Raw genomic sequence first — 23,324 nt, 5'->3', positions numbered from 1 at the left:
GGAGGAAAGCATATGAAACAAATAAAATTAACTAACAAAAATGTTAAATGTGTTTAAGTGTGAATCATTTCATGCAGTGTAGAGGACAGGACACAACAACCTTCAGAAAACCTTAACTATGTAATTCTTCACTCAACCCCAAATTACTTAGAGGAAAATTCCACTAACTTAAATAGTACTCCCATCTATGTAGCAATGATTAGTACTGCAGTTTAAGAAAGCAAGTGTGGCAAAGCACTTTTTTTCCTAGTATATTATTTTGATGTTTTTGTACTTTATGACTCAGTAGGAGTCAGCAGCATTTAACTGGCACAAGGTCAAAATAAATGATTGTTTTTATAACAAGATGGGGCTTTTCCTAACACTTTTTGCAAGACCCCCAACTTTATAATTGTATTGCTCAAGGCCAGTGCTGGGTATTGGTGGTGTTGGCCTCCTCCCAGGGATTATGCCATGGCAAAGACCCAGGACCTAGAGCTCCTGGACACCTCTTCTTCCTTCCACTGCCGCTTGTTCCCTTTCCTGTGTTTGAATTGTTTCCCAAAGCGGGAAGGGAGTGACAATCGTGATAAGGAGCACCCCCACATCCTAACCTTCTCATGTTGTAAAAATGTTGTACTTTTTATTTTTACTGTTATCATGTTAGGGACCATAGCAAGTCTTGGTCACAATAAGCAAATCCTCATGCTCTCAGCAGAGCATTCCCACTGCAGGCTCTCCATCTCAGAACCAGAAGGACAGACATCTCTGGGCAAACTTTCCTAGAGCCTGGAAGCAGCAACCAAGGCGGCCCCCTCTAATTCCTACTTCCTCCTGGTGGGACAGAAAGAAAAGCCTCATCCGATGATAACAAGCAGGTTCATATAACAAGAAAAGATATTTTAGATAACCTGGTCCCAAGTTATATAAGGAACTGTTGGAACACAGAAATCACTTGCTCCTTATAACAAGCCCTGATCATTAATGTGCAGTTCAATGTTCAAGAGCTGTTCAAAGAATGCTCCACATAGAGTGTGTTTTCATAATCCAAATGAGATGCAAGGAAGGCATGCACCACCATGGTAAAATCTGACAGCCACTCACTTGGCTGGATTAGGCTCCCTTTTGTTTGCCCTCTTCCATTCTGATGCTAGGCAGTGATTCAAAACTTGACAACAGCTTTAGATAGAAAAGAGAGACAAGGGCTGGCAATCATCTGCTTATTGGTGGCAGCAAGTGCCAATACTCTAGACAACCATACCCAGAGTGTCCATGTAAATAACTTGGGGGGTGAGATGGGACCCTATGGGACACCACAGCCCAAAAGCAAGGATGTTGAGCAAAAGTCTTCAAGGATTCCCTTCCAGAAATGTTATCCCAGTCAGGCCTCAAACCATCATAAAAGGGTCCCTGCAAATTCAGAAGCAGTTCAGAAGGATATCGTGAGAAGCCTCAGCGGTTCAGTCTGAGGATGTGGGTGAGATTAGAATTTCCATGTGTGTTTAACCCTTGTCCTTCTGCCTTATGAGAACTGCAACTGACTAAGTAGATAAGGATAGTGGTCAGTGCTTCCCTATATCAGAGGATGTGTTTCCACTGTGCCTATAAGGAACAGAGACAGCTTTGGTCGCTTTCAGTGGGTAATCTATGCTAGAAACTAGATGGGGGGAAATCTAGAGTCAGCTTCGTGTTCTGCTGCAGTACAGAATTAGGGGAAGAAGTCATAACCAAAGCAAATCATAACTAAATGGATTTGTTTTACTCTGTACTGTGCAAAATGACTAAAATATGATCATAGCAAAAGAAGGAACATTATACTATACTATAAGGTAGGATTATAGGTGGAGTAGATCCGCTCTTTCTCCTGAGGCCTGTATGGACTGGCAGAATTAAGGAAAAGAGTCAGCTACCTTGCAGGCCACAATCCATAATTAGCGGGCTGTGTTTGGTCTGATAAAGTACAAGCTGTGCAGTACCGATGACTCTGGCATGATAGAGGACAAGTTGTATAGACCTGTGCTTCAGGTTTACAGGGTCCTTTAGAATTCCCACATAATTTATGTTTGACATCTGCTAGAGAGGAACCTCTAAATTCATAAAGGCCAGAAAGAGACTGCACTGCAGATTGTCTGCTCATCCATAATGCAGGACCATAGCCTAAAAAAAGAATTGTACTCAGCGGAGACGGTGTTTTTAAAATCCTGCTTGATCTTGCAACAGGAACCAGATAATGACAATACAGTTGGGAGACAAGGATGTGAACAAATAGGTTAGAAGCCTGAAGATACTATAAAAGAGGAGCCATGTGCCTTCTGACCCTTTTCTGTTAAATAAGTCCTATCTATTTAAATCAAGGTGAACATTTTTGTTCTCAAGGTTCAATGCACTGACAGAGTGATACACTTTGCATAATTAGCCTCTGATTGGTCTGACTGGAGTTTGATTTATGATGTGCAAAGTTACACCAGAAATCAAACTCTAGTCACTATGGATTAATCATGGGTTAAGTAACCAACAGATAACCCATTATTTATTCTTAACCCATGATTTCCTGCTATTACACATGAACAGGGGTAGTTTTTAAATTTCGTATTTGCCACTCTGGGAACAGATGAGGCCCTAGTGGGCCGACCCTGGCATGCTTCACCCTATTAAACACATGGTGCAGAGAAATGTTAATCTGCATTGTTATTCTCCAGAATAAAGTTTGATCACAGCAAAGGGGCATTGACCGCTAGCACATGGTGGTGTCCCCTTTCATACCCCTGATGACCAGGCAGTGATGACAGCTGCTTATTGGGTTGAAATTCCCATTGCAATCGCTGATCGGCGCATTTGAATTCAGGTGGTCCCCATGCGTACCTGAGAGGCTGGATTACCTGGGGATTGGGCTGGGGGCTTTTGGTGGGAGAATATTCAATCTCAGGCCATTTGTAATGCCCCTGCTGACATGCATGATGTTTGGGATGTGACTAGCCTACCCCTGTTTAATGCCAGCCAGCCAGATATGTCCCACAAGGTGATGATGGAACTGATTAAATCAAATAATGCTTTCTTTTTAAAAGAGAATCCCAACTCAACTGCACAGATCCAACACAAGAAGTCAAGTTCCACCCACAACTAGGCAAATTGCTGAAAAGAAAGACGTTCAAGACAAGTAGATGTCGTGGTCCAATTACTGATTGCAGTGCAGTGTTTAAGTCAAAATACCACTCTGTACATTCACATATCCTTTTAAGTGGTCCCTGCAGTTCTAGCACAAAGTTAGGAACTGGCAACAGAATTCCTCCTGGATGCAGATAAATGCAAGAGCACAAGTCCTATTTATTTCAACAGGAATTGCCAAAAGGTCCCCTATGGACTTGCCTTCTACTTTCACAGAACTAAAAACAACAGCAAAATAGCTTCACTGGCTCTCAATAACATCTGAAGGAACAAATCAAGCAAATCTGAGCCACTCAGTCACTTACCTTGGAGTCTCTGCATGACACCAGCAATATCCCGAGATGTTCTTGCTACCAGCCTTGATGAGGCCATTGTGACTGTGTGGCAGAACTTCTTCAATATACACAATATCCACTTCAAGGAGCAAGTTTTCAATCACTCCTTTTTGCAAAGCATCATTAGCTGCACCCTGCAGCAGCATATGCCTCGGAAAGTCACGACAGCTTTTCAGCCAAGAAAAGTGCAGCTCTCCACAGTCAGTGCTTTAGGGCTGCTCTCTTTCAGAAGACCTCAGGTCACACCTGAAAAGACAAATCAATACAAAACTGGGCTTTACAGAACACTGGCAATCATTGGTATAGAAATAGCCTACCTTATTGCCACTAGATCAAGCATGGAAAACTCTGATTGCCTTGCTATCCCGGGTGACTAATGACCTAATTCTGTAAGCTACTGCATTGGGAAAGTAGCACAAAGTCTGTTGCACAAGAACAGTAAGACCAGCAGCACATTGTGTGTTGTGGGCTGGCCTTAGACTTCGTGTCAATGCAGCAGTACACATCCTTGTAACTTCTCCGGCAAGTAATACAGCATGGCTGCATCATGGCACGATTATATAGTTGGAAATGAATGGGAGAGGTGGGGTGGCCAAAACTCTGGAATTTAAGCACGCACCATTTTCTGGCTACGTCACCCACCAGGCATTCAGCTGCTCGCCTACATCTACCTTCCTGACATACTGAATTCACCTTTTGGGGTTGCGACATGTAGGCTGATACAATAACGAGGCTGACACAAATCCTTTATGCACTCTCCCATCTGCAAACATCTTTAGGTTGCGATGCAAGCTGTTTTTAAACTGGGCTTTAAAGTTTTTGTTACAGTTTGTATGTGTTGTGCTCTGATAGTTTTGGGACATGAGACCACACTGTCTGCTTTAGACAGCAATATGCTTAAATGCAACAATTGTAGCTATACTTTATTTACTCAAGAAGCTCCCTCTTCTCCTAGTCAAGCCAGAAACAAGAAGCTGAAGAGCTGAAGAAACACTCCAAAATAAATAAATTGCTACCCAACAATGGTAGGAGAAAGGGGGCAAATATGGAGGCTAGCCTTCAAATAGCCACAATAAATTAAAAGGGGGGTATGTAAGATTAAGGGGGTGTATATGGAGAGGAAAAGGTAAACTTAAGGAGAATGGGGAAAACAAGCAGCACAAGCAAGGTGGTAAGGGAAAATGTGACTATCAAAACACAATGGGCAAGAATGGCCACATCACACCGATTCATTCCTGATTTATCTGCTCTTTCTGCAACCCCTCTAAGCATTTACTATCTTATGTCAGGAGACCAACAGCCACCTCTGTATTCCCAGCAAAGCTGCCTAAAAGGTTGAAAAACCAAAGAGAACAGAACATATCTATTATTCAATCCCCCCCCCCCCCCGCAGCTTAAATACATGTTCAAAGGTGGTAAACAATATTAACTTCTGTACACTGAAAAGTAGTTAAATAATGAGGTGCCTTCAAATCCTATACCTCTATTAGATGGAACACCAATACCCATGTTTGTTACTTTATCCACCATATTTTTACTGTTGCATATTTTGATCAAAATTTATTCTGATTTACATAGGGCATGTATAACCCAGTTATATCAGGTAAATTTGCAACTGCCCAGCATGGGTGGAAATATTGTATAGTAGTAATGCCATATAGGTCCCACAGGTATCATTTATACCTCGATGGAACAGGATTTGTTGATCATGTTGATATACCTTTTCAGTGCTGAACATTCAAAAATCATCTTTGATTTAAAAAGTGTTTTATACAAAATCCCAGGACAGTATTTTATGTAAAAGTCAGCAGCTATTCACAATACACATAACAGTAGCACTGATTAAAGATTGTAAGCAATCTGATCTTAACAGATTATCAACCACAAAGGACTAGGTGTCATAGGGTTCAAATTACGTTAAGCATGTTGAATATACTACTAGTATAGCATGAGAAAAACTTGTCTGACTGTCACTGTATATTAAAAGAGAGAGATCATTCCTTCATTGGTACCTTTCCTCAAGTAGAAGAACTGCTCTCAAACCAAAACTCCAAGTTGGAGACCTTTGATGCTGGTTCAACAGATTCCCTGACAGGAAAATGCATATCAGAATATGCAATACACGCAACTGTACTTTGCTTGCTTGCTTGCTTGCTAGTTGCAAAGTCATGCCTGACCCATCGCGACCCCATGGACAACACTCCTCCAGGCCTTCCTGTCCTCCACCATCCCCTGGAGTCCACTTAAGCTCACACCAACGGCTTCAGTGACTCCATCCAGCCACCTCATTCTCTGCCTTCCCATCTTCTTCCGCCATCTATTGTTCCCAGCATTAGGCTCTTCTCCAGGGAGTCCTTCCTTGTCATTAGGTGGCCAAAGTATTTGAGTTTCATCTTCAGGATCTGGCCTTCTAAAGAGCAGTCAGGATTGATCTCCTCTAGGACTGACCGGCTTGATCGCCTTGCGGTCCAAGGGACTCACAGGAGTCTCCTCCAGCACCACAATTCAAAGGCCACAATCCTTTGGCACTCAGTCTTCCTTATGGTCCAACTTTCACAGCCATACATTGCAACAACTGTACTTAGTCAAGTGTAATAACTTAATAGAGGTCTCCTCCAATCTGGAGCTCTCCAGGTATTTTGGACTGTTATTCTCTGCATTGGTGAACACAGGCCATGCAGGCTGGGACTGATGGGAGTTGAAGTCCAAAACATCTGCAGGGCAGCACATTAGAGAAAACCTTTTTTAGATACCACGTGTCAGGTTAACAACCCTCCTTCTGCCATCCTGCTTCAATCTCAAACTGAAATTGTCAGTCAGCACTGCTTCCTTCAGAGCATGTGCAATGACACATCTTAGCTGAAAAAGCTATTTGACTAAAACAGCTTGAAATTTTGAATTTTTAATAAAAGCCACAAACACGTCGTACTCTTATAAGGCAAATCATTCTGTAGACATTCTCCCTGTGCTAACACTAAAACCTTTTACAACAGATTTATCAATGGAGAAATCAGCTGAACGAGTCTGGTGCCGGCAAAGCCTACCAGGGAAAACACAAATCAAACTGCAGTCATTGGTCAAACCTGAAAAATCCTATGCAGTAGATTTATTCTATGAAGAAGCCATTTCTTACACTTAATATCTCAAAATCAGCATAGGCAATTCGAAACCTGGCTTTCCTACACTGCCAAGTTTCAGAACAGATCTGCTGAGCCATTTTCTGCACGTAAGCCATGCCAGCTACTGCCTCAGCCCACCCTAACTGCAATTCTGGTTAAAATTAGTGAAGGCAAGGCACTCATCTCTTCCTAGTTATGTAATGACTGTGAAACCTTTAAAAGACTAACACATTTATATGTTAGTTATGTGGGACAAGCTTTCTTGGGCAGCTGAACTTGCTATGAGAATACATGAAGTTTTCCTCAGGGATGGCCAAATCAGTCAAGTCCAATTTCAGACTTAAAAAAAAATCCAAAGTTAAGTCTATCCCACATACAGATTAGTTTTTATTAAGAGAATCCACTTACATTTCATGCATATTTTCATCATTTTTTCAGAAAATATATAAACTGTGTCCCCCTCCCTTTACAAATTATATACATTTTTTGTGATTTCCTCTACTGAAGTATTTTTGTGCATGGAAGTTTTAATATAGGCCCTTTTGCTCATTATTTCTGGTCAGATTTGGGCACTATGATGCAAGTATGCAAATTCTTTTCCTTCATCTCACCACCATACCTTAAGGTCCTTCAGGTTTCTTCATCTCTCACCTTTCCTGATGAGAAAAACATAATGCAGGTGTACCCTGCCCTGTGTGCATGTCTGTGTGTGTGTGTGTGTGTGTGAGAGAGAGAGAGAGAGAGAGAGAGAATGAGTGATAGTGGCTACCCAATTTTGGCCGTGCCTTCTCAATTGGCGTGTGCCCCCGCCCCCCGCAATATCCTCACCTTGTGCCAGTTTGGTCCTGGGTGGAAAAAGCTTTCCCATCATGGTTTCAGGATAGCAGGGTGTATGAAACTAAGGAAGTTTGGTAACTGACACAATGGCATGCTGTATTCATACATGATATATCTTGTGTATATTGAAACTTGCAAGGAAAAACAATATTTGGTGTGTGTTTAAAATATGACTCAAATTGTTTTTACTTGAATGCATAAAATTGTTCCCACTATTACCATATATTAGCCCTTTCAAGTAATATAGTGACAATACAAATACATTAGCAAAACCAACAACAGATTGTTATTATAAATTAACATGATTTGTTATAAATAAGAATCGCCTATTTGCATTTTCTTAACATAAACTGTTGCCTGGTGACTAAGTTATTTGGATTTATTCAGTTTACCCAAGTGTGATAAGACATTAAGCAATAAATAGGCAATTAATTATCTGCTTAAGCTTCAAGTAAGACTCCAAGGTGTATTATATGTGTGATACATGTTACTCTTTGTGTGGTGTTGAAAGCTAGGCCTGTCTAAACAAAGGGAAGCTAAGCTGCAACAGATGGGCAGGGAAAGAGCATTAGCAAATAGGAAACCACATCAACAGCATGCCCATTTCAGCAACCTTAAAAATTCAGCAGAATTACCACTGCATAATGCAAGTCTATTCTGCCTTACTCATTTAAAATGATTTGTTGATACCAAAAGATAAGATTGGTTGATAGTATATCTGTTAAGAATGGTTTGTAGGTATGGGAAAGCTTCTGCGACATAAAAGTGGCAACCAAGAAAGAATTTGATCCATTTTCCCAGGTTTATTGCAAGATAATCTCATCAGTTATGTTCCATGTGTGCATTTTACAATGTAAAAAGTGTGGCAGCTTTGGTGCCCTAGTTGAAGAGCTAAAGATTGGATTGACCCTAAGAACCAGGCTTCTGAAACAAATAATTGTATATGTATCTTATGTCTGATATTTTCTTCCCAAAAAGCAGATATTTGGTTATGGATATTCAGATTCTTGTAACTTTATTGCTGAACTCTTTCTATTTTTAACATATGAAGTCAAAAATTATAAAGGAATTATGAAGGAAGTTGGGGTCTATTCATATTTCATACTAATGCAAGCCCAACCCTGCATTTATGAGGGTGAAGGAATACAATGATGTAGAGCAAGTAGCTAACATTTAGTGGCACCTGCATGGATACTGTCCAATAGTTGCATGGCATCTGCTTTATGGAGCTAAGAGTCTGTACGGTTGGGCCCATGTCAAGGTCTCAAATCCCAGGAGGGAGCAACCTGAACTTGACCCACCATTGCAATCTGCTTGAACACCTACATCTCCCTCCGACCTCGCCCAGACAAACAGTGTTTGTGAGAAGGTTGAGAAAAGCAAGCTTGCTTGCTCACAGGATCTCTACCCTTCAGGCAAAAAGTGGTAGCAATGATAAGAAGGAGCAGGAAGAAGCTGGTGGGAAAGGGAGCAATGGCATCACATGGAATTCCCAATAACCATTCCAGTATCTTCATCAGCATGGAAATTGTGGCCACCGGGTATACTGTGTCCATGTGGATATTGTAGTTCAGGCAAGCAATTTCACCACTTACATTCCCCTTTTACACTACCACCTGCCACCAGTGGAAGAAAAGAAAGTAGGTGTATCGCAACACAAGATTGGCCAAAAAGTGACCACTCTTGAAACAGTATGGACTATGGAATATGGCACGCCATCTTCATCATACAAATGAATCTATTCCATTGTACTGTGTTCAGTGGGACTGCTGGGAATGAAAGGGCCAGTTATTCTTGGAGTGCATTCCAAGGTCAAGCAGATTGGGCCTGGTCAGATGTAGAGGGGCCCAGGAGCCAGTATCCTCAGAAGATGAAATGGAAGAAACAGAGGGACACATCTCAGGGGCACACTCCCCAGGTGTTCAGGAGGACGTTAAGAAGAGTCCAGATTTACAACTGCAAGGAGGGGAGTAGGAGAAGTACTCCTGCAGCCGGTCAAACCGCTTGACTATGCTTGACCCCATGATGTGACATCAGGAGAGATGGGTCAACCAGGTAGAGGGGTGATAGACAGAGAAGAGGCTCACCCATTTCCAAAAGGGCCATCATGGGAGGGGGGGCAGGGGTACTCAAAAAGAGGGTGCTCAGACACAGTTGCTAGATTGGATTCAGCAAACCACCTCTGCATGCTAAGAGACTCATTCTTTGTTGGTTGTGCTTACTGGAAGTGCATTGAAGAATAAAGAGATTTTGCCAGAAAGTGGTCTGTTGTTTTGGAAGTGGGAAGGGGAAAACCTAGCTTGAGATAAAGACTTAATCTCAAGTATGCATAGTACTGCTTCCCAGTAAACAAAAGGCACTCCTACTACTGGTGATGCATTTGTGGAAATAAGTGTAGATTCTGCGGGATAGTATTACAATATTGCCATTAAAAGTCTGTCAGATGAAACTAGGAAGCTTACACAGAATGACACTTTATTTCTTGTACTGCTAGGTTTAGTGTCCTGTAAGTATAATACAAATTATGATACTAATTTTCCCCTCTGCGACAAAGAAAATATTTTTCTTTCCTGGACACTAGGGCCCATATCATCAGCTTATGTAATTCACACTGGCTTCATTAAAGTTAGTGGAGCTGAGTCAATTTTCTTAAACAGGAAATCTGGCCATGGAGTTAAATAAAATCTCTTAATGCTTTAAGGTTTCTATGCATTTTTAACAAGCCAAAATACACTCTACTTTTAACATTTATTGTTCATTAAGTAATCATTCTGTTTGAAAGATAACACATGTGCCCTACAGCTTACTCAACTATGTGGTTTGGACAATTCAAAGATTAATGTTCAATCTTGCTGTAGTTCAAAATATGTAACCAAAAGTGGAATTGTCAGTCACTCAATAAAATGTTTCTGAAAGCTGGGACCCATACTCAGTCTTATCATGAATAAAAGAGAAGTCAGGAAAATATGGTTACTGCAAACGTTCCCCTATTCTTCTTCAGGTTATGCCCTTGTTCCTTAAACTGTAGGGTGGGCTCCTTTGGATGGGGCTGCACAGCACACCAGGGGAAGTGTATCAAGTTCCAGGGGGGCATCTAAGCAGCCAAGAAAGGGATCAGGATCCCCGCCCCCCCCACACACACACACGCATGCACTCAAAAGCAATTCACAACTGATATGAGTGTGAGTGCTCTGCCTTCCCATCCCAATGTTATTTGGGTATACAGAATTTCAGAATGAGCTGCTGTTTGGCTCTTATTATCCCCGTAGGTGGCTTAAGATGGGGGTTAGGAATATCTTACTGTATTCCCAATTTAATGCCAGTATGGAATTTCTGTTGCAAAGCAAGCCCCTTTTCTGTTCAGGAGGAGTCCATGAGCACAGAAGCGTGCACTTACTTCTGCACAGGCACCTGCTGACCAGATTACTGATGCTTGATCATTGGGTGAGGTGCTCCAGAAGGCAGAGTAAGTTTTAAAAGGAATCTAAATCCAAATCCTTTGGGAATGCTAGGTTAGTTATTTCTGCTTTTCTTCTGTAGCAGAAGACAACACCGGGTATAACCTTTAAGTTAATAAGTAGGCGTGTGCTAGCATAAAATGCCCCCCCCCGCAACTTTCTATTGGGCAACATGTGGCCCTCTCTAGGTATTTTGGCCTACAGCTCCCATCAGCACTGCAGCACTGTTAAGGTAAGGGATGATGTGAATTTTAAGCCTAAGCATCTGGTGGGCTGCAGATTTCTAACCGCAGCTATAAGCAGCAATAACAGATCCATAAGTAAGGAATGAAACAACATTTCTAATCAAACATTTTCTTCAGATATTTGTTGGGCCATTCACCATGTAAGCTAAGCAGTCCAGCATCTTTTCCCAGAGCACAGTTCAATAGTAAAGTGGCAATCCTATGCTTACTTCCTCAGCTTTTGTCCCAGTGAATTCAGTGAAACTTTCCTATGACTGAAGCCTTGAAGTGCAAATGTTTCTAAGTCCTCTCTGAATTCAGCTGGATTTTCTCCCCAAGAGGTATGCATAAAGCTGTCACTCTGAGGAAGGATTTCTTTGATTCATGATCAAATCTATGTTCAGTGCATATTTGTTTCTTCCAAAATGTGTTTCTTCTCAAAATATATTAGATGAACACTTTAGTTGGTGGAAATTTAATAGGCCCAAGCCTACAATACACCTGTTCTGTGTGAAATAAAACAATTTTCAGTTATAAATGCTCAAGAGGGTTAGCATTGTAGTGTTTGTTTCTGCTGTTAAGTTCTAATAAGAGGATCATTTCAGCACACTGTAGGTATCCATGGTACATGACTATAAATACAGTCACACAAATATACATAGAAAGCCTGTGAGTTCTTTAGCATTAATATAAACTACTTTCTATGCAAAGTTAGTTGCTGCTATTGTAATCAGTTGGACATTGCAGTTGGGAATGACCCTATGGGCAAGTTGTTTTTATTTTCAAGTACCAACCCACAAAACACTTCCTAAGGTGCCTGGATCAGAAGGAACTGTAGATCGTTGAGGGGACAGATTTTGACAAGGCTAAGCTAACAGCATTCATCAAACAGAGTAATGGAGAAATCAGTGGATTTTCAATGCCAAACATCAATGCCAAAAAAGATTGCTAACATTTCTGCTTAAAGAGAGTACATGAATAGGTTTAATCTAGGACTCTGTGATTCCCTTGTATATACTGTGCATAACTGCTCTCTAGCTAATTAAAAAAACTAATAGTAAAGAGAATTATTTCCCTAGCAAAAGGCATGTTGCCTTCATTTGCATGAGTTGAATACAATGCAACAATATTACAGATACATCTTGGGTACTACTTACTTGGAGAGGTTTCATCAACACCTACTGCCTACCCTGCCAAACCATCGAGCCCCTCCCTTTCGGCAGAGTAGACGCACAGAATTTTGCTGGGGCTATTTCCAATCAGATTCGAGGATTTTACTACATTTTAAAGCCATCCCCTTTGCGCCCCAAACTAACGCCAGAAAATCTGTTCAGCCGGCCAACTTGAAAATGTTTTTTGCCCCATTAACTTGCAGCTAACCGACTACAATCATCTCGGGTCCCGATTCACTTGGGCTCAACTGCAGAGGGAGCGACTGATTCTGCTTCAAATCTCCTATTCTGTATTCTACGGCAGAGCGGGTGCATGGCACACGGACAGATAGATAGATAGATCCGGTTTCTTGTTTATCTACGGCATCTGTATTGCTATGTATATTAAGAGCGCAAACCGTGCCTTAGAATCCGAGGGGACGCCGCACTGCTGTGCTGTCCCTGGTGCTTGCCCGTTCCTCCCACTGCTGCCTCCTCAGCGGACATGACAGGGCAGGACGCAGAGCATCTCCCGCACGCCGCCGAGGAGGGAGCCGCGAGCCCGCCAACCCGGCGGCGGGGGCAAAGTGGTCTCCTCCGCATGCAGCCAGCGCCGCGCGTACCTCCGTCACGCTCCCAGCCCGGGACCCCGCGCTGCCGCCGCGTCTCGCTGCCCCGCCGGTCGTGCGCAGCTCTCCACGAGCCCTCTGCGAACGGCGCGGCCGCCTCCCGCTCGCGCCGCGGGGCTGTGGGGCGGCGGAGAGCCTCCGTCCGGCTCCCTGGTTACCGAGGGCAACAATCCCGCCCCGGCGACAGCCGTACACACGCGCGCACACACGCGGGCACGCACTGCTGCACCTCGCAGCCGCCGCCGGCGCTCGAAGGCTCCGCCCCTTCCCTCTCGCCTGCCCGCCTGCCTGCTTGCGCGCCCGGCTCCCCGCCTCCCTCCAGTGAAGCGAGCGGGGCTTTGCCCCCGCGGCGGCGGGCGCTTTTTTGTATGCTGATTTGTGCGTGACGGAGGGAGGGAGGGAGGGAATGCGGGCGGTGGGGGGGCACAGACGCAGGTGCGTGCGGCTCCGCTGCGCTCGGCGGCGCGCTCTGCCACACAGACCCCAAGAGAGGCGCTACGGGCGGCAGGGACCCGGTGTGAGCGTGCACGCGCGGCCGCCCCCCACCCCCGGGGCTCGCGCCTTCGCACCTTCGGCCCGCCCGCGAGCGAGCGAGCGAGCGCGCGCGCGCCTTGCCCGGGCCGTCCTCTTGCAGAGGTTCCCGGGCAGCGCGAGGAGCCGCGCGGCCATTTGTTGCCCGTGGCGTGTGCGTGGCTTTCGTCTCGCCCACCCTGGCAGAAGGAGAGGAGGAAATACGGCGGCTTCCAGCCTTCTCTCTGCGCTTACCCTCCCCTCCCCCCAGGCTGTTAACCACCCGGCAGTAGCAGCGACGCCCCGCTGTGCTCCTTCTGTCAAAGTCAGACTTATTTATAAAATTACTACGAAAGGGGATAGCGTGTGTGGCGTGAGGAGCGGGCGGAGGGGACCGCGGATCGTTCTGCTGAAGCGGTCCACCATTTTTCAAGGGCAGATTTTTTCACGTGATGTCATGGTTAGATTCGAGGAAACGAGAGCCAGACACACAGCTGCTGAGCAGCCAGCTCTGCACTTCTCCAGCGAGCGGCAAGACGCATCCCTTTGCAAAGAGCAGTGCGCTGTTTTCACCTGTAGCTGAAATCCCGGGCACCTTGCCTTTCTTTCTCCACGTAGGCATGTTTGCAAGCAAAGCTCGCTCACACCTCATCCCCTGAAATGACCTGCTAGTGACATTAAAGCCTTTACTCCTCCTGGGCCTCTTGCTGGAAGTGGATCTGCAGGCACAGATGTCCTACTCCCATGGCAGTCCTGCAGCGTTCATCCATCCTGAACGTCAGGCAAAATGGAGCGGCTTATTCCTGTATTCCTTGTAAAAACAGTTGGGCCTTTGCTTTCTGCAAAAGCAAATGGAAATTGCGAAGTGGTTGCCTTACAGGGCATGTATGTGATCTTGCATGGAGCTGGGTGTAGCCACACTGCTTGCACTTGAGCACAAAAATTAAATGAGAATGTCAAGAAGGCCAGTGGGGTTGTTAAGAAGCAATAGGGAAATGTGTTGCAGGGTGTGTGGTGGCCAAGAGGCAAAAAACCTTGAGAAAGAGGCCTTTAGCAAGGAAAGGAGGAGTCTGACTCAAATCCCCTGTTTTCTGTGATGCGATAGAGTTTAATCTTCGGCGAATGGGGCGGCATAAAAATGTTTTAATAAATAAATAATAAATAAATAAATGGTGTGTGAATGTCAGTGGAAGCAGCACAATTAGAAAATGTGGGACAATCAGAAAGTGAGAATTCACCAGACTCATCATCCATTGCATTATGGGCCACTTTTCCACACCTGCTTAAAATTACTGGTGCTTTGCCAGCCTACATATGAAAGACCACTGCTGCAGCTGCACTGAAAGAAAAATAAAAAATAAGTAATGAAACACGTCAACAGACAAGTCTTTTAAAGTCAGGAGGAGCAACAGAGGAAGCACTACAATGTGACAGCTTGGCCTAAATATCATCTAAATTGTTCAGAATGCTATGTCCCATTAGAAATACCTGCTAAGGACACAATTTGATGCCTGTTTTGACAGAAAAATTCCCACTAGTCAGCATTCTTTCTACCTAAACACGCCTAGGATTGTGTCTTTGACTGTAAAAACAACATGCCGTGAGAGAGATACACTTTTTTACTAGAATCTGAGATCCCCCAACTGGTAGAGCCTGGTGCAAAAGAAACAGATAATTATGGACTCCTGAGCCTAGGAATGTGTTCCGAGTACCAGAACAGACCTTTCACATTCCTTCCACATACAAAAATTTACTTCTGTTTACCTCAAGCTTTCTTTATTTCAGCAGTAGTGAGTGTGATTGTGATTTTGATATTTGCTTCTGATTTATTGCTTCTAATGTTAAATAACTGAAAGTCATAAATCCTTACTGATCTACAAATCACCCAGAGTTTGACAAGTAGATTCTTTATACCTTTTGCCAGTCCCTGGACTAGAACATTGGCTTTTCTGTAGACTTTGTTCCCACTACAAAAAAGGGAAGTATTTCTTCCTGCAACTACTCATACCCTCTGAAAATCTGCTGTGGTGGCTAGGGGGACCCTCTAGAATGAATTTTTGAAGAGCACAAGCAGCTGCAGGGAGAGAGAATCCTGCTGGTGAATACATGATCCCATGGGTGGCAGGAGCTGTATCACCCTCCATTCATGGATTGTAAAACCTGGATCAAACTCCATGTGTCTAGGGTCTGTTTATTTTGTTTTTAGATTAACCAAGTACAGTTTCAGATACTTACCTGACTTGCACCAATATGAATTACTGGGACCATTGATTTAGCTTTGACGTGTTACTATAACATTACATGAAAATATACTGAATGGATTTGATACATATTTGAGATGAATGGAGTCCCACTTGCTTTGGAAGAAGGGGGCTGGCAGGGTGCTTAGTATCTTCTGCGAACCATGAGTCTTACAGACTTACGGACAGGAATTGGCAAACCACAAGACAATCCACAGGGGCACAAGCATCCCATTGGATCCTGTCTTTTATTTATTACATTTTAATTTATCTCAAACTTTACTGTATGGAGATTGTATCTATATGGACTTTTGATGATACTCCTTTTTAAAAGAAGAGGGCTGTTCTGTGGATTAGCCCTTCATCCATTTTCTGACCTTGTAGGGTAAGAAGCTTTTTTACCTCCCATTCCTGCTTCTGAGCCCCTCTCTTTCCCCGCTGTGTGCTGGAACAGGAGCTGAAAGCCTTGTGGATCCAGCTGGTCAATGTCTCCTCTTCCTACCACTGATCCACCCACCATTTGCTTCCTTCTGAGATCATGCTGCTGATTTCAGGAGAAGGAGCTTCCATGAAGATTTCTTGTGGAGCTGCCTAGTAGGTCTGCTCTCCTAACTGATCAATTGGTTAAAATTCAGATTATTCATCACACAACATTTCTTTACAGAATTTAAATTCTGGGCTTGCTTTCTTGTGGGATTCTTCTTCTCATTTTAGTGTCCCTCAACAGTTCCCCCTTCCATGACTGGAGCAATTCTAGGAACAGACTTTAGTGATTGCATCATGAATCTCTGCCCCTAATATATATTTTTTCTTACCTGAAGTGTTTTCACTGTAGAATCAGGAAATCTATTTTCTGCTAATGGTCACTTTACATTTTCGTAGGATATCCATAAAAGGAATTACCCTTTGTCCAGTGTATGGACAATTTTCACCTTCATTTTCACTTGTACACTCTACCAGTTTTAAAGGATCCCTCCCAGACTCCTTTGGCAGTCTTGAGCACTGCAGAAAGGAAACTGCAGCAAAGAGAGGTAAGTGACAGGAAGATATTTATGCAAGAGCTAAAAATAAAACATCAGCCTCATTTTCTCTGGTCCTTGTCTATGAGTTGGAGCCACAAAAAGAAAAGGTGTTTTTTAGCCTGTTATAGAACTTTGCTCTCAACAATGAAGAACTTGAAATTGTGAAAGGTTTTCTATACCTGAGCTCAGTCATCAGTTCAAAGGGAGACTGCAGCCAAGAAATTAAGAAAGGAAGAGGTTTAAGGGCAGCAATGAAAGCATCAGAAAAAATAATCAGATGTAAGGCTGTTTGGAGGTCAAGGCCAGCATCATGGACACCATTGCGTTCCTGATCACTATGCAAGGATGCAAAAGCTGACAGGGAAGAAATGGATGTGTTTGAAACATGATGCTGGAGGAAAGCTTTGCAAATACGCTCGACTGACAGGAAGATGAGCAAGTGGGTCCTGGATCAAATCAAGCCAAAACTCTTCCTAGAAGCAAAAATTATGACACTGAAGCTGTCATACTTGGCACACGTCATGAGAAGGCAGGCCTCCCTGGAAGCTATGGGAGAGAAATATTAAGGTAACATTAGCAACTTCGTATAAAGAAAACTTGTATAGAATGTTTTATAGATGGTATCTGTCACCAAATAGAGTAGCTAAGATGTTTCCAAATACGTCAAATGGATGTTGGAAATGTAAACATAAACTGGGTACTTTTTATCATATGTAGTGGACTTGTGATAACATGAAAAAGTATTGGATTAAAATACATAAATGGCTTGAGGAAATGTTACAAAAACTTTTAGCTTTTAAACCTGAAGTTTTTTTATTAGGCATTATACCGGTGGACATTAGTAAACAAGAAATGTATCTGATTTTACATGTAATCACTGGGACGAGGATTGCGTTTGCTCAACACTGGAAAAGTGAATAACTACCCACCGATGAACTGATTCTAAAAAAGATCTTTGACTGTGCAGAAATGGATAGATCGACTTTATCATTGAAGGAGAATGAAGATACTGACTTCTATCAAACTTACTGGCTAGAGAAACGGGACTTCACATAGATTTAAATATGTTTTTAAGTTATCATAAATGGAAAAAGAAAGGTGTGGGGGCTGACCCAACAGGCCCGATGCTTTTGAAGATTGATATTGTTCTTCAGTCTTTCTTTGTTTTTTATGATTATAATTTCAAATAAAACTTATTAAAAAAAGAAGAAGAAGAAGGCAGGACTCACTGGGGAAGACAATCATGCTAGGAAAAGTTGAAGGAAGTAGAAAAGGAAGCCTAAACAAGAGATGGATTGACTCCATGAAAGAAGCCACAGCCTGATGTTAGAGTAGCTAAGCAGGGATGTCTGGGTAGGACATTTGGAGGACTTTCATTCATAGGGTCACTATAAGTTGGAGACAACTTGACGACACATAACCACCACCCTTTCTTTGGTTTGTTATTTATTCTGTTTCACTATTTCTGAAATGCCGCCTTTGTTTATTCAGAAGAATGCCCCACTTAATTCAGTGGGGTTACTCTCGCATTAGTGTGCACGACTATTTTCTGTGCGAGAATGAGGAACCTTTGAACTGTGAGCACAAATAATAACTCAGTAAGGTTAGGAAATTTCCAGTCATTTCATTTCCTTCTCCAGCATTACTTTACAACTTAAACATTTGCCTTGATAGAGGGTTTAAAAGAATGTGTTTGGGAAATGATGTAGCAGGGCTGTGGCACTAGGCAGAGGAACATCAACAGAATAAACACAGTGCTTCCAATTCTTGTGAACTGGTGTGCATGGTAGGGGCCTCTGTAGAACAGAAATAAGAAGTCATAGATTTTGACATTCGATTTTCACTATCCCTTGTGATGTAGCCAATGCACCTTTTCTGTCCCTGCATTAGACCCCAGTACGCAAATGCTCACTGAAGCAATTTCACTTGCATGTTGTTGGGATATTGAAGTATCCCAGCTTTCTTCCCCGACCAGTAGAAGGCTAAATTTCAAGCACCCATTAGAAAAAGCTAAAAAGTGGCAGTGCAGGGTGGGGACCTTTGTGTATCAATTGAAACTTGGTGCCTGAGTTCTACAGGTGTACCTACCACTTTAAACTTAATAAGCTCTCACATAAAATAATAACCATAATAAAAACATGAAAGGGGTTACATATAAGAGTATAGAAAAAATGCAAACTTGAGAAGAGGGATTTATAGTGATGGTAAGAAACCTATTACTGCTTGAGTAGCTACACATGCGATAGAATTGTGTGGGAATTTACCTACCAGGTCAGCCCAGATAGATATAAGTGGTGCTTGCAGAATGCAGCTCTGCAGTTGTAGTGGCTCAAGTCCAGAGAAAGTCCAGACTTAACTACTCTGGCAACACTGCTACAGGATCAAATGATATGATCCTGCAACAGTGAAATAGATCTTCCAATATATAATCACATTAATTGCTAATAATGGCCTTCTGCAGTCTACATAGGCCAAACAGGTTATTATTCGTTTGTTTGTTTATTATATTTATATCCTGCCATTTTTGTCTGTTCAAGGTGCTCAAGCTGGTTTATATAATCCACTTCCTCCTCTCAACAGCAACCCTGTGAGGTAGGTGAGGCCAAGAGGCTGTGACTGGCCCAAAGTCACCCACTGAATTCCATGGCTGAGTAGCAACTAGAGCCTGGAGCTCCCAGATGCCTAGTCCAGCATTCTTACAACTATAGCACACTGGCTCTACTTATATACATTATATAGTTTTGTCCTTATAGGATAAAAATATATGGATACAAATCCAACACCTGGAATGATAGTGTTCAAATCCACTGGATGAATACTTTAACCACTCAGTATATATCAATTGCCTTATGAACCAGTACCCTCCACCACTTACCATTTCGTGAACTTCAAAAATGGATTGCAATATGGGATTGTTGAATAACCATCCATGAAGAAATCCAGCTCCATCCACTGTGGCCTGAACAAGGAGACAGTCTTGCTATTAAATGACATCTATTAATCAAGTTACCTCTTTTTTGTGAATGGTCATTATTCAGGTGTCCCTCTGGTATGCACACCTTAACATGATGAGGGAGTCTGAGCGTGTCAAAGAAACCAAGCACAATGCCATCAGGAGGCCAGACTCTCTCACAGGTATGGTTTTCTAGCAGGGTCATTCAAGCTGGAATGGTTAAAGCTGAGACACCAGACTAAGATGCATCCCCCTTTCAGGAGCAATGGCCAGCCACATCAGCAAGAGAGAATGGATAACTCTAATGGTGATGGGATGGAGAAACTCCTGAGGAGCAGCTACTGGGCGGTATCAATAGTTGAAAGTGACACTGGTGGAGGATTTTCACAGACAATGGCAGTGTCTCTCAAGCTAACCCTGGCTAGCACTACACAGAAGAAGGCAACGGTACACCAGTTCTGAATTTTCTTACCTTGAAAACCCTGTGATGAACAATTCAGTCAGACAAATACAAAGTGTTTTACTCTGGAAGTGACAAACTCAGAAGAAATGAAGTGGCTCTAATATGGATGCAAGATGTAAGAGGCAAGAGGCTATAATGCAAAGTTCAATTGAATCATGCCAGTCAGAATTCTCAGAAAACCTATCATCATAACTCTCATTCGAGTCTATGCTCCCGCAACAAATGCTGAGGAAGAAGAAGTAATTGAAAACTTTTATGTAGGCATTCAACAGGAGATTGAAAACACACCAAAAGAAGACATGCAGACAATGATAGGTGACAGGAGTGCAAAATTAGGAAACAAAGCTGACTCCAGTGGGGTCAGAAATGAAGCGGGGGGGGGGGTGACTCATTGAATTCTCTGAAGCCAACAATCTATTGCAAATACATAATTCAGACTGATGACTTGGCAGCAAATAACAGAAACACTGTTAAGGTAATTATCACAGCCTGTACTTTCTGCATTTCATTTCCCTCTCACTTCGCTATTTATGACCTGCCTGCTCAGCCATGTGTACATGTATCTGGTGACTGTTGATAACATGTCATATGCCTGATGAGGTGCTTATGCCATAATATATTTGCTAGTCTTAAAGTACCACAAGACTCTTTGTTATTTTGTTGCACAGCCTAACATGGCTACGCCTTTGGACATCATGCCTTGTTTAAGACAATTAGGAAAGTTATCTGTGACTAACCTTCAATGACTTCAGCGGGATTCAGATATGGAGAGATGAAAGTCTGGCAGAAAAAAATGAGAAGTTCAACCTTGTACATACTCATTGAAGTAGCAATGAGCGATCACAGCAGAAGCCTCAGACAGGTCATGAATGCTGTGTAATTCAATGAGGTCTCCGCGGAACCATGAATTGGATCCAATTTTAGGCCTGTGCAATGGAGCTGGCAAAAGTGGACTTCTCTGCCCTCCCTCCCTATGGCAGCTCCTCTAGCCCCCTGTGGTGCATACAAAGGGTGTGGGGGGGGGGCTTGAAAACAGAGGCAAGCAAAGTACAGCCCATTCAGCAGGGTCCACTGACCCTCTGCAGAACGCTTTCAGGTGGCTATGGAGCAATTTGGGGGCACATGAGAGGATGGGGTGGCAAAGTCTGCTTCTGTCAGTCTTACTGCTCACAGCTAAATCTGGATCCAACCCAGTATATATAAAGAGAGGCACTTATTAGATCTTTCGCCTAGCCCTGGTCCCATAGATTACTAATGTGTCTCTCCTTCCCCCTCCCTCTTTCTCTTTCAGCCTCAGCATTTGGGGCAAGATCTCTGTGAAGCTCCCGTCACTTGAATGCTTGTAGTATAAGACAGTATTTCCAATACCTGATTTTGCATGTGTCTTACACAGCACCAATTGTGCTAAGGGCGTTGACAAAAGGAAGTGGTTGGGTTCATTCTTGCCTGTGTTTCCTTTTTAAGACACATCAGTTTTTCATCTTGTTAGGTAAATATCTTACACCATTTCTTATGTCTTCCTTAGTAAAAAGGCACTGGTTTTATTTCACATTCAGAATGGTTATACACTGCCCACTAGGAAAGGATTGAATGCTCAGTAGAACAATATGCTTCTTGGTGTTCCGAGTGAGGAATCCTACTTAAAATAAGAATGTTTTTAATTTTTCAACTAAGGGATGCTGAAGTTCAAACATAGTTGTCAGTCAGCCTAAATAGGTGAAGCTTTGAAAAAAATAACAGAAGCCATTCTATAGATAATTCATAAGAGTATTTCTAAAATTCCTTATTAGCTTTAAAATTAACAATTGGGCTTTCTTTGAACAAGAGCATGGCCTGAGAGCACAGCATAATGAAACTGAGGAGGTCTAGGTCTATGTCAGTGCTCAGAGGGAAGACCATCTTGGAATCATAACTACTTTGCATTCCACAAGGTATGATACAAATGCAATGTGCAAATAAATACATCTGGGTTGGGTCCAATGAGATGTCCTCATTCTCTCCTCCCCTGTAGCCCCTCTTCGTGTCCCAAGTGAGTTCCAGAGGATCGGGGGAAAGGAATATGTATTACTAGTGAACAACCTACATCATATTAAACCTTTTGTTGTGATTGATTTGATTGATATAAAATCAGTAGACATTTAGGTAAAATATACAGGACTGAAAGAGACTGTGAGCATTCCATGCAAGAACCATGACTGGTGATAATCTTCGTTGCTGTTACTCTACTTAAAAAAAAAAAAAATCATTAATGTAGCCACTGGCCATCACAACATACATTTGTAAATGAGAACCCCAGCATAAAGTATTGGGCAAACAGTAGAGAATCAGACTCTCATTCCCTAGTCCAGGAAGCCATTCAAGATATCAGGTCAGTGAAAATATGCAAATATGGAGATTGTTTGCAAGATGCTCAGCCTCTGCTGCTTACTTCCGAGTGCCAATCTCATGAGAGGCTTGGCAGCAACCAGGAGAGGGTCTTTTCTGTTGTGACCCCCCTTCTTTGGAACAATCTCCCTGTTACAACCCTCCTGCTGCCCAATTTGCCATCTTTTCAGTGCCAGGTCAAGACAAGCCACTATGAATAGCTCTTTAAAGACCTCCTTGGTAATCCAGGGGCCTGAGGGAATTATTTAGGCAATTCCTCTTCTTTTTGGGTCTTTTAATTGTATTTTTACTGCATTTAAGCTATTTAAAATCAATTTTAAATTCTTTTAACATTGTTGTTTGATGTTATTTGTATGATGTTTCATTGTTTTGCTTTATACATTGTTGTATAACTCCTAGAGAGGTTCAGCTACAGGGAGGTACAGATACAACAATTGCATCCATTCTCCTAGTTAATGAGATCACATGTCTTACTGAGCAAGAATGTGGAGGGTTCCGGCAAGAACATGGTCTCTGCAAGAGCATGGGGGAGTCTAACTTCCAAAACAACAGGCACTGCTAAGATGGGGCCATCTGCCATTGATTGCTTCTCCCATCCTCATTCCCTAGCAGCTGCAGCAAGAGCAACCTTGTAAGAGCTCTGGGTATGGGGGCAGGAAGGAGACAGGATAATGAAAAGTCATTGGAAGAGGCCCTAAAGCTTCTCCATCATTACCAGTAAGGCAACATGTTGGGGTCAGAGGCCTGTCTAACTAAAAAGGCTTTTCTAAAAAGGAGAAACAGCAGGCAAGATCTCTGTTGATCCTCCCACCAGGCCTGGCTCTTGCAAAGTCAGCCGCTAAAAATAACCATGG

General features: G+C 42.8%; 1 protein-coding gene across 8 annotated transcripts in view; it reads right to left on the bottom strand.

The window, feature by feature from the left end:
• The window catches only part of SYNE1 (spectrin repeat containing nuclear envelope protein 1), a 317,660-nt gene extending 304,625 nt beyond the window's left edge, over positions 1–13,035 (bottom strand). For 7 of the 8 annotated variants that reach the window (XM_044422576.1, XM_044422595.1, XM_044422586.1 and 4 more), the window contains exons 1-2: positions 12,892–13,031; positions 3,450–3,725 (exon numbers count right to left, since the gene is read on the bottom strand). In XM_044422576.1, the coding sequence (XP_044278511.1) occupies positions 3,450–3,516 (67 nt within the window). In that variant the 5' untranslated portion in view covers positions 3,517–3,725; positions 12,892–13,031. Of the gene's footprint in view, positions 1–3,449; positions 3,726–12,891 lie in introns of all 8 variants that reach the window. The other variant, XM_044422636.1, reaches the window with a different exon arrangement.
• Positions 13,036–23,324: the final 10,289 nt, after the last annotated feature.

The sequence above is a fragment of the Varanus komodoensis genome, unplaced genomic scaffold (genome assembly GCF_004798865.1).
Source record: "Varanus komodoensis strain SLA01 unplaced genomic scaffold, ASM479886v1 scaffold1, whole genome shotgun sequence".
In the NCBI taxonomy this organism is placed as follows: domain Eukaryota; kingdom Metazoa; phylum Chordata; class Lepidosauria; order Squamata; family Varanidae; genus Varanus; species Varanus komodoensis.
Note: the sequence above shows the minus strand (reverse complement) of the source record. Positions and strands in the feature narration are given on the sequence as shown.